The following is a 12,290-nucleotide window of genomic DNA, read 5'->3' on the forward strand; positions in this document are numbered from 1 at the left end:
CATCTATAAAGCAAGACTGGTAGCAAAAGGATACAAACAGATTCATGGTATTCACTATGATGAAACCTTTTCTCCAGTAGCAATGCTTTAGTCCATTCGGATTTTCTAGCGATTGCTGCATTTTTCGATTACGAAATTTGACAGATGGATGTCAAAACCGCCTTCTTGAATGGGTTCTTGATGGAGGAAGTGTATATGACACAACCTGAGGGTTTTGAAGATCCAGCAAATCCTGGAAAGGTATGCAAACTTCAGAAATCCATTTATGGATTGAAGCAAGCATCAAGGAGTTGGAACCTTCGTTTTGATGAAGCAATCAAACAGTTTGGTTTTCTCAAAAGCGAAGAGGAACCTTGTGTATACAAGAAGTCCAGTGGGAGCAGCATAGTTTTCTTAGTCTACATAATTATAAAAAATATTGATTGCAATTTTTCTGAAAGTATGTTGTGTTATTGGTATTCGATGGATTGTTTCCGTGGGGTTTGTTTTCATTTTGTTGGATTTTCTTTCTTGGTCTGATTTATCACATTTATGTCTGCAAGATTGGTGAATGTTTCTTAATTGGGAGTTTTTGTTTATTGTTTTCTCTATCCCAACATGTCTTATTTGTTTTTGTTGGGAAGGAAAAGAGCATACTGCTACGTTCAATTGCAACCGGAATAGTTAAGGGTTTTCCTGTCGTTGGGATTCCAGATGATGAACATATTGGACAATTGATCTCATCTGGCATAGAAGAGGATGATCAAGTCATTAAACATGGCATCTTTGGAACGTACAAGATTAGGTGTCACTGGCGGGGGGACACTAACACTCTAAGGGTCTTAAACTACGTCGACACCCTTGCGCCTGTGCGTTGAGGTACATATAACGCAACATAACCACCAATTTGCTATTCCATCAATTTCTAAACGTTTGATGAACCCTTCATTATTATAATTACAATAGAGGGAGGGGTATTTTTATCTTAGAAAATATGGAGTAAGAATTTATCAAGAAGTTCATGAACAATGTTTAATTTGTAAGTTGATTGGTCTTGTTTAATTTAAACTATTAGTATGAGTTTGTTATTATTTATTCTTCAATTGAAATTGACACCTCCATCCTCCATCCCTTCGCATATTTATCACGTGTGTGTTTGTGAATTGTGATAATCAATGTGAAAGTCGAAAGCAGGCATCATGTTTCTTTCAATCTTTACATATTTATATGCACAAGTTCAATCATATATATAATTGTATAAGCTTGTTGACATTCAATTATCTAAGAGAACATACTCTTGCTATCTGCATGAATTAGAGCATCAACTATCAGTCTTTTGTATGTAAACTGTAATAGTTGATTACATCTAATGATGTACGAGTTAAGAAATCTTTCGAATGATGGAGAAATCTTAAATATGTCCTGGTCAGTATCATGCAGCTGATACTCAGAAACTGCACAAAGAAGAGACTAATCACAGTTAAGGGCTATGAGGAAAAGATCAGTTTTCTACACTTTTATTGTGTAATCATGTAAAAATGAACAACTCGATCAACTATCACAGCAAAGAATAGCTTGCCATTAAGCATTTCTTAACACCAACACCAAAGTATACTCTTCAATGATATACAAATTTTCACCACTTTAGGCGCAGTATATCTTCAGCATTTGCACATCAGATTTATTGTTTCTTTTTGGAATCAGAATAACTTAGAATAGAATGAATTTTGACGATGTGTTAAGAGATTCAGTGAAGATATTGCAGTCTAGAAGTCCTCTGATCCGCGTTAATTAAACTGTGGTTGCTGTTTGTTTAAAACAATCAACATTGCATAACCCAACCGATCTCACCATGTCTCCAAACCTGTCAGAATAACACAGTACAAATTTAGAAAACACGAAATACTTGTATATCATTTGCATATAACTTTTATTAGATACTACTGCACTACTTGATCTTCAGCATTAGCTAGCTTACCTATCAAAGCTTCTCCTCGGCTTATCAGTTTGATCTGTACTATTTCTGGTTTTGCTTTGTTTATCAATGCTCCTCCTTGCTCTTTCTTTCCTGTCACTGCTTGCCCTCGGCTTCTCCTTACCATCAACACTTGTTCTAGACTTGTCACGGTGCTCATTGATTAGTCGAGAAGAAGACTTTTCACTTTGATCTGTACTAGACCGAAAACTAATTCCTTTTACATCACCACCTGATTCTGACAAATCTGCACTAATTTGTTCAGATTCTAGTATTATATCTTGAGAAGGCGGTAGTTTCTGAATAGCTGAAATGAACTTTGTAAGATGTCTCAAGTACTCTGGATAAAGCTCCAAATCGCAGTGATGTCCTCCTATCACCCATAACGGTTCATACTTTTCCTTGCATAATTCCCACAACTTTTTACCATGGGAGTAATCCACTACTTCATCTGCTGTTCCCTTAAAAACCCCGAAAACAAATGTACTCTCAGACTGAACTGTCAAAATTCATAATCTATCAGAAATTAATGATCCAAATACTCGAAAACATGGTACTTACATGGATAACCAAAACAGGACAATTGACTAGAGGAACTTTGTCTATGTTCTGCATCATAAATAATACACCAAAAATAGAGTTACGATTGAAAACTTTGAGCAATGACAGGTTAATCTCTGAGACTCGTAAACAGTGACCAATATCGATCATGTTAGTAATAATGTGGTAAAGAAATGAGCATAAGAGAAAAACAATAGACCTTATAAATGTCAAACCAGTAACTTCTTTTGACAGGATACATAACACGGATGCCTGAGAGGATAGCACTATGTAGGATTACAGCCCTCAGTCGAGGCACACGAATAGCTAGCTCAAGAGTTGGACCGCTTCCTACAGACTGTCCATATAATATAAGGTTTTCATCTTTTACTCCATACTTTTCTCCTAGACATTTATATGCTGCTTCTATATCTGCATATGTATCCTGCTCACTTGGCTAATCAAACAATTACCAAAAACAAAAGTTTAAGCATGATTAATATTCAATGATTAGCAAATATAAAAGCAGAAAATCTATAATTAATTAAGTTATCTAACATGCTTATAATTATAAATTTATAATAATTACATTAGACATTACATTTACATACCTTCCCAGAAGATTGACCATAACCAGAGTAATCATACCTGTAAAATGTGTGACATATTAATAAAATTGGACTATAATTGTATAATATAAGGTTTATAATATAAATGTGACACTAACCCCATAAGATTAACATCAAGATGAGCACTAAGCTCAGAGAAGATGTTAAAAATCTGGCCTAAATCAGCAGCATTACCATGAGAATACAGGACAGTTAATGTAGCAGAAGGGTTATTAATAAAAACAGCAACAATTTGATTGCCTCTTTTTGTGCACAACTTCAACACATCAACATTTTCCCTCCTAAGAACATTCGAAAGAGCGGGTTTTTTAGTTGTTTCATCACTTATAATTCTATATGTTGGTGGATCTGGAGGATAAAAGGCAAATTTTGATGCCATTGATGATGTTGCAGACCCCATAATTTTTAAACAAAAAATTAAAATTTGGTTAGGACAAATGAGTTTGAGATTATCACATAATTTGTGTTAAATAGGAAAATAACAACTGTTAAGTGGAAATATTGGCTGTATTTAGAGCAATAATTTTGGATTTTTTTTATTTTTTTTTTAATATTTTTGTTTTATTTTTGGAAAATTTGTTTGTTTATTGGAAGGAAAAAGATGTAACAAAGTAGAATGATTGGCCTAATTGTTAGTGAGAGTGATTATCGGTTTTAAGAAGGCAACAGAAGATATTATGCAAATTTGTTTTAAGCAACTTTATGCAATTTGTAACACTTTTCCCTCTTTATCTCTGTTTAAATTTGATTAATTAATACCTACCATTTGTATGTGAGGCCCATAGAATTATGAATTATGATTTTGAATATTTTTTTGGTGAAAATTATGATTTTGAATATGATATATTGCCTACTCCCTCCATTTAGATATAGCAATTTTATGTGTATATTTGGCCCATTTGGCATATTCTAAAAAAATAATCATATTTTTAATAATTACATAGATTTTTTTTGTTATGTGGACAAATTAAATACAATTTTTTTAAAATCTAAAAAAATGTACATTAAGGACAAAGTCTACTACTCTACTGTTTCAATATTACGTAACACTTCTATTAACGGACTCTCCTATCTTAAGTGACATATCTTAGAGTTGAAATGAAATATAATATCAATAGGTCAAGGGTTGGTAATATGAAGAAGAACATCACTTCTATCGTGTTTTTTCATATAATCAAATATAGCTAAGAAATATCAATTGGTGGTTGGTGTACGTAGTGGTGATTGAAACTATACTTGGCAGGGAAAACCCAAACTAAGAAGTTTAAAAAATGGAATTATTGTAAATAGAGTGCTACATAATGATCAAATATCTAGAGGAATAACTACGAAGTATTTAATGTGTTAATAATAAGTGGGACACAATATGATGATGACATGTATTTCTATAGTGGTGAGACTGGTGACTTAGCTAAAGTGAGTAATTGTGTATAATTATATAAATTTGAGAAAAATTTCCAGTTTTATTTGGAAAATTAATGTAAAAGCATACTCTTCCTTCCTTAAAAATAGATATCAAAGGAGCAATTATAGTCATATATATGGATCTTTGACTTGCTTGACAATAATGAACTCTTTTTGAGGGTGAGTTCCAATTACTAACATGAATGTTAATTTTAATGGCATTACATTAATTAAAACTTTAATCTTTTTCTATACACATACATGCTTAATAATGGGTGATAATTCAAAAAAGAAAAAAAAAAAAAAAGAATGATAATTGGAGATATATATATGTCATATATCCCACAAATCTTGTTGTTAATAAATCACAATCATAGATTCCTACTCTTTCGATTTAGGACAACTATTCTAAATATACATTGATACACACTAGCACACTTTTAAAAAAAACCTAGGGAAATTCTACATCATACCCCTAAGTTATTGACTATTCCACGTTGTACCCCTGCCTTTGAAAACTTCCACGCTGTAACCTCAAAGTCTCAAAAGTAATTAATCTGTATCCCTGCCGTTATCCCTCCGTTACATGTTGTCGTTAGTGGGGGCCCATTTTACACCAATTTATTTTTTTCTCGATTTTCGTGCTAAAAAATGTCTCATTAAAGATTTTAGGGGTCATTTAATCCTCAAGGCTCAAGGATCCAAATTGAGCTCAGATTTTGCAAAAAAATAACGTAAAAGCCCCGTTTTATGAATTCTAAATTTAACTATGAGAATTCAAATTCACAAAACGAGGCTTTTACGTTATTTTTTTGCAAAATCCAAGGTTAATTTGGATCCTTTAGAGCTAAAATGACCCCTAAAACCTTTAATGGAACATTTTTTAGCACAAAAATGGAGAAAAAAAATTAAATAGGTGTAAAGTGGGCCCCACTAACGGCAACATATACCGGAAGGATAACAGCAGGGGTACTGTTTAATCACTTTTGGAAACCTTGAGGTTACAGCATGGAACTTTTCAAAGGAAGGGTAACAACGTGGAATAGTCAATACCTCAGGGGTATTACATAGAATTTCCCAAAAACCTAAATGTAGTCCTATTACACATAATACCAGTAATTTATTACTCTGTATAATATTATAACCAAAAAAAACAAAGCATTTGATAACAAATAATCGTCTACTAATCTACAAAGCAGGTAGTAATCATGTATGGCTAAACATGGAGATTATGGAATATGGAGTGGCCCACCAGACCATATATAGCAAATTAAAATTACAAAATAGAGGAAAATGTCCATCTATCATAATTGAGTTGTTGTTTCCCCGACCAAATTAAAGATATCAATACACGTATTAAGGTTCTAATATATATTTCGACTCCATGATGTCGTGGGTCAAGATTATAAATTTGATTTATGATTCTAATTTTTATTAGATAAATTTTATTTTTTATAGTATTATCAATTTATCCTTTAATAATGAATCAATTTATTGTATTTTGTTTTTGAACCAAAAGTAATAATAGTCATACATGTGAGCAAGGGCCAAGGGATAACTCAAGTGGTTAGAGTTTCCCTCCCGATTTCAGGTGATCAAATTGAATTAAAGAAAAAAAAATCAGAAGAAATTAGACTATTTTTGGCTAAAAGGCCAAGAAAATTAAAACCCTTGAAGAGAGATGAGAGAGAAAACTTTTAATTTACTTTTTTTTAGGCCTTATTTGCAATTAATGCTTAATTGCCTATAGTTAATCATTGAAGGCCAAGTGAACATATATATTAGCCATTTCACTACTAATTACAACGAAGTGAAAAGAACCTAGGGAAAAAAAAAATTATACAAGGATGATCTAGTAATCTAGTATGATGGAAAGAATTTATATTAAAGTCCATTTGCTTATAAAATCAGTACTTTACCTAAATGCCAATGTGATCATTTTCAAGAGATAAACGGGGACAAAGAGATAATAATTCTATTAGTTGTGGTAGAGGAATGATTAAGAGGTAGGGTGGAGTGGGACTTAACTTATCCAAGAGTGGACAACACCAATCTCATTATTTATTAATTTATTATCCATTAGCCGTCTGATGTTGCAATTTTGAAAGAGTAGTTTAGGCCTTGTTCTTTTGGACTATATGGAGTCCGAAGTAAATTGATCTACTTAAACTTATCACTTTTTAGCCCGTCATTGTTGACAGCCTGACACAAGTATAATCAAATTCAAAAAATAATAAGAAAATTTTGTCAAAAATTACCTTTTTATTTTTATTATTTATATATATATATATAAAGTTACATTAAAAAATGTTATAAATGACCACAGGTTACTCATTCTGAAAAATCTATTGAAAGTTATCACCAACAGTTGTAAAATGGATGTTGACCACGTTTTCTACCATTGATTTAGTAACATGCTAATCACGTGACTTTTAATAAACCCTAACTCCTCACTTTTTTCCCCTTTTGATTTTCCTCTTCTCCTCTTTTGTTTTGGATTAACGAACATTAATTACTCCAAGAGTGCGTATATATAGAATAAAAGCTTCTCTTTTTTCCTTCATCATAGTATAATTTCAAAGATTGATCGACGACTTTAAGAAGGAATTTTTTTTATTGTAATAGTTTGGTAGCATACAACTACAAAATGTTAGACATTAGGGAAAAACTTAGGTCTTGATGACAATCTTTGTTACTTAAAAGACATAGGTATACTATATAAGATTACAAACAACAAACAAAAGATAAATCAAAGTACAAACAAACGATAGATATAAAAAAAAAAAGTACAGTTTTATAACACCATTTTTAATGGTGCAACCAAAACAAAAATCTATAGAGATCAAGCTTGTATTAATTAAGTAATTCATGCATATTTGATTAATTATTATCCTTAGTTGTTCCTTGGCGGATGACGTTGCGGTCCACGATAATCAGCATAAGCTACAAAAGTATCCATATCTTGTTTTCTTGGTATAAGTTTTCTTCCAAGTTTTTGACATTTTTCATTACTTGAACCTTCTTTAGTCGACGAGGATATTGATTTTGATGAAACCTTTGAAGATACATTGTCGCATTTTGTAACAACTACATTGTTTTTTGTAGATGACTTCTTATTTGGAGTCTCTACTACTTCCATGTTCACTTGATTCAAACTTCTTGTACGATGATTCATCACCCAGCTTATCGCCTCTCCTTCAAGCTTGTTTAGCTTACTAGTAGCGGTGCTAGTTTTTATCATTGGTGTTACCTGTATAAAATATGTCATTTAAGAGCTTTGCACATATCTAATTGTGTGCTTAACTAATAAAATACGTATATATGGCTATACCCTATATATTTTGCGACATAGAGATATGTATAATTATTCGAATGTAAATATTAAATGATAGTAATGGTAATGAATTTGACGTATATGACAGAGTATAAAACATATTCTTGGGCCTCAACCATCAGCTTAAGCTTTTGGTTGAGTTGGTCCTCTAACATGGTATCAGAGTCACATGACATAAAGGTAATGGGTTCAAATCTCGTCCACCCCTTCTTCAAATACATTACATGATGTATTTTGTTTCATTTACAATTTTTTAAAAATACATGAAAAAAAGACTGCCGTGTTTTTATTTGCATGATGTATTTTGTAATTTATAAGAAAATTGTAAATATTGTATGCTAAATTAATATTGTTGCGTGCATGCGGATGAAGGTACGTAATTGAAATTATACCTTTGTATAAGAAAGCGTAATGTCTTTTCTGGAAGCAATTCCACCTAAGAAATGGAGATCAAATAATTAAAACATCCAATCAGCCAACAAATTAAAGTAATTAAGGAAGAATTTCGAATAAATATGTCAATTACAGTGTCAATGATACAAAGTACATACCAATCTAAGTATATATTTCAATATAATAGCTAGTTTAATTCTCGACTTTTTAATGGATCAGACTAAATAAAATAGGGAGTCCGAACCAAACCTAGCTATAAATATACAGTAGTTACATCATGGGGCTTTAAGATTAAAGCCACGGGTACTCCCTATTTGCCACCTATGATGTCAACTACTGTATATATCTTACTCTATAAGTCCATAGTTGATTAAAGTACGTAGTATTGGGTGTGGATCGTGTGGTATATGATACTCTAGTCTTCCCTATATAGTTATACGTACAGTATGTATTAGTGATTACTCGTATTATTTTGTAAGAGATTGTTTATACGACAATATAATTTGCCAGGTCTCTTTGAAGTACGAGTACGTCCATAAAAGAGAAAATAATAACTTAGTTTTCTATTCAATGTTTTGTGGCTAATAATTAGCTATTTAGCCTAAAAAAAACTAGCCTCAACTCATTTAATTATTTGCAAAATCACCTTACTATTGACTATATATATATATATAAACCTCTTTGTTAATTATTTGTGTTTGAAGAAACCTATTTGGTATTAATTATATGAATTAAAAAGCTTATTAACTCCCAAATTACCATGCATGCAATTTCATACCAACAAAGAAAAAAATCCATACAAAAACTCAATTAAAGGAAGTACCATTGTGAGGGATTGAAGTTGTGATCTTCGCGGTGGTGCCAACAAAGAAGCAAACGAGAAGTAGTGAAAGTAGATAGGGAGGAGAAACATGCATCATCTTGTGCTTGCAGAAAATTAAAATGGGTATGTTTGTTCTTTCAACTACACAAAGGTGAAAGAATAATAATAGTATTGAAGAATACCAGAAGAAGATTTTATATAGAGGTCCTAAAATTGTTACAACCTAGGTTGAAATTAATAATTTGATGGATTCAATGTAGTAAATTTATTTTATATTGTTTATTTAAGGCCAAAGTCTTAGCTATATGAACTACAATTTCAATTCTATAAACACATGCGTACGTACTTCTTTCTCACGTTATTCTATAAATTAATATGGAGTATAAAACATATACACATTTAATTTCAAATCGTATATAGTATGAAGTATATGTAAAATGCATTGTTTTTCATGAAACTCTACCTCGTGATCGAACTCTATTGGGATAGATTGGATTAGAGCTGGAGTTTCTTATTGTTTACTTTTCTTTATTTAGCCTTCCCAATGTACCAAGTAATTGTTGAATATCATCCTAAAGTCAATAAATTAAATGAGGTTTATTGCTTCTTTGGTATGCATTGCTAAATCTCTTTCCTAATAATAAAACTTAGAATTAATCAACGTGTGATTTATTGGCAAGCTATATTGAGTAAGAAATGTTAGATAATTGTTAGAGATATGAGATACATATATATTTTCCGATATCTCATATCTCTAACAATAATTAATAAATTTTACAGTTATAAAATAATAATTGAATATAGTTTTCAATGAGTTCAGGTATAAACTATAAATCTGGTGTTGCAATATGTTATGAATAAATAAACGGTTTGAAGTATCGAGTTCTCTTTTATTAGGTTATATACGAATAGGGGATGCATCCATTGAGAATAAACCCATATGTAAGATCAAATACTTATATGAGAACTACCTAAAATTTAGAACATTTGAGTAAAAGTTTAGAACATGTGACTCAAATTAAAGTTTAGAATATATGGGTAATAATTTAGAATATCTGTGTGAGTAATAATTTAGAACATCTGATTTAAGAATTAGAACATGTGAGTAAAAATTAAGAAAATCTGCTTTATGAAATTTAGAACATTTGATTTAAGATTTAGAACATGTGAATAAAAATTTAAAAATTTAGAACACGAGTAAAAAATTTTGAACATATGAGTAAAAATTAGAACATATGTTTTAAAATCTAGGATAAATGATTAAAAATATTAGAACACACTTTTTGAAATTTAGAACATATGATTCAAAATTTTAGAACAAGTTATTTAAAATTTATAACATCAAACTTAACTAAGTTATGGTTTAGACCATGTGATTACTAATTTAGAACATCTGATTTAATTAATTTAGAACCCTTGTGGAAAAGTTTAGAACATCAGATTTAAAATTTAGAACAAAAAGATATCCAACATGAATGATATAAAGGGATGGCGCGCGCGCGCGCGCGCGCGCACACACACACACACATATATATATATATATATATATATATATATATATATATATATATATATATATATATATATATATATATATATATATATATATATATATATATAAATAATTTTAAAGTAATTCAAGTTTGCTAGAGGTAAAGTGGTAAACAACTTAGCTCAATAACTTTTCAAAGACAAATAAATTACATACAAGTGTGTTTTTTGGCAAAAAATAAAATAAAATTGCTTAAGCTAAGGGCATGTTCTCATTGACTGAACTCAGCTGAACTGAACTGAGCTGAACTGAATTTAGATGAACTGAACTGAATTTCAACGTATGAGAACATGCCCTAAGTTATGACCGTTTTACAAAGAGCCACCTATACAATCTATGAGCAAGTTGTGTCAAAAATGGCATGTTCGGCCATGTCACCCCTAGTGCTGGGGTTTTGTTTAATTCAGCACATTCATGCAATCTAGGAGTCGAGACCAATTGAAGGTGTAAATTTAAATTGTTTGATTTTTCATGACTTGTTTATTCCTATTAGAGAATAATTTTGGATATTATTTGGATCTCTTAACTTGAAAAGAAACCTATCTTTTGGGTAGTTATTAGATAAATCACATAAGAAATACTTCTTTAAATTCTAAGTTATTAATAAATCTACTGCCCATGGACTAGGTCTCATCGACTCACAATTTATGAGCAATATTTTTACATAACCACGCTGAGATCGTAGAGTGAATTATAATTCACTAGTTTGTTTTTATTTATTATTATTTTTTAATATAAATTACAAAATTAATAATACGGAGTAATTAAGTGCATAAATGGTCCTTTACAATTTAAAACAAATTGATACAAATGGCACTTTAATAGATCAAATCAATGTAGCTTTGCATGAAGCTTCGTGAAAAGCATGTGTCTAAGTTGTATTTACCAATAGATCAAAGAAAATCACGAGGCAAGAACTTTGTTGACAGAATAACTTGTTTTGACGGATTCTATGTGCCTATAACAATGCAAAAGGGTTCCAAGGGGAGGAAGCCGGTGCACTTCAAGTGAGGCAGAGGATGACAGATCGAGTTCCTAGTTCCTACACACGTTACTCCGTCCGTTTCATATTAGACAAATACAGTGGATGTAAAATTTACAATTATTGAAAAGATAAATCTAAAGTCTTATAAGTAATATAGTAATTAAATTTAGGATTTTTTGTGAAAAACTACCTTTTATATACAACATTTTGTGAAAAACTACCTTTTAAAAAATTTGTTGTAAATGACTACCTCTTTTTTAAAAAATGTAGTTAATGACTACTTCTTTTTTTTAAAATGTTGTAAATGACTACCACTTGCCAGAATCTCACCGTTGACTCACTTTTCCGGCGTTGACTAAACCATTTGGCGGCTTTTTCCCGTGTTCGACCACCCCACTCCCTCCTCCTCCTCCCTTTTCTAATTTTCGACCACCCTACCCCCTAGTCGTCACCTCCCCCTCCCTTGTCCAGCTTCCGACAACCCCTACACACCTGCCGACTACCACGCTTGTTGCCCTTCCACCTCCCTTTTTCCAATTTCCGACCATCCCCACCCCCTGCAATGCTCCTTTTCCGATCCCTAGCCCTCCTTACCCCTTTCCCTCAATTCTTGATTTCCGGCCAACCCTCAAATAAATTATCAATTTCTGGTCAAACCCACCCACCCACGTATTTC

At 31.5% G+C, this 12,290-nt stretch overlaps 2 protein-coding genes across 2 annotated transcripts; both read right to left on the reverse strand.

Annotated features, from left to right (window-relative positions):
* Window positions 1-1,467: 1,467 nt before the first annotated feature.
* LOC145615309 (uncharacterized) lies at window positions 1,468-3,579 on the reverse strand. The gene is made up of 6 exons (XM_081670409.1): window positions 3,222-3,579; window positions 3,106-3,142; window positions 2,715-2,951; window positions 2,516-2,563; window positions 1,958-2,415; window positions 1,468-1,843 (listed from the first exon to the last, which is right to left on the reverse strand). The coding sequence occupies exons 1-6, from the start codon at window positions 3,521-3,523 to the stop codon at window positions 1,771-1,773; spliced, it is 1,155 nt and encodes a 384-aa protein (XP_081526535.1). The 5' UTR covers window positions 3,524-3,579; the 3' UTR covers window positions 1,468-1,770.
* Window positions 3,580-7,157: 3,578 nt separating this feature from the next.
* On the reverse strand, window positions 7,158-9,205 carry LOC145615405 (uncharacterized). The gene is made up of 3 exons (XM_081670513.1): window positions 9,078-9,205; window positions 8,254-8,297; window positions 7,158-7,777 (listed from the first exon to the last, which is right to left on the reverse strand). The coding sequence occupies exons 1-3, from the start codon at window positions 9,172-9,174 to the stop codon at window positions 7,421-7,423; spliced, it is 498 nt and encodes a 165-aa protein (XP_081526639.1). The 5' UTR covers window positions 9,175-9,205; the 3' UTR covers window positions 7,158-7,420.
* Window positions 9,206-12,290: the final 3,085 nt, after the last annotated feature.

The sequence above is a fragment of the Chenopodium album genome, chromosome 1 (assembly GCF_948465745.1).
Source record: "Chenopodium album chromosome 1, dcCheAlbu1.1, whole genome shotgun sequence".
Lineage (NCBI taxonomy): Eukaryota > Viridiplantae > Streptophyta > Magnoliopsida > Caryophyllales > Amaranthaceae > Chenopodium > Chenopodium album.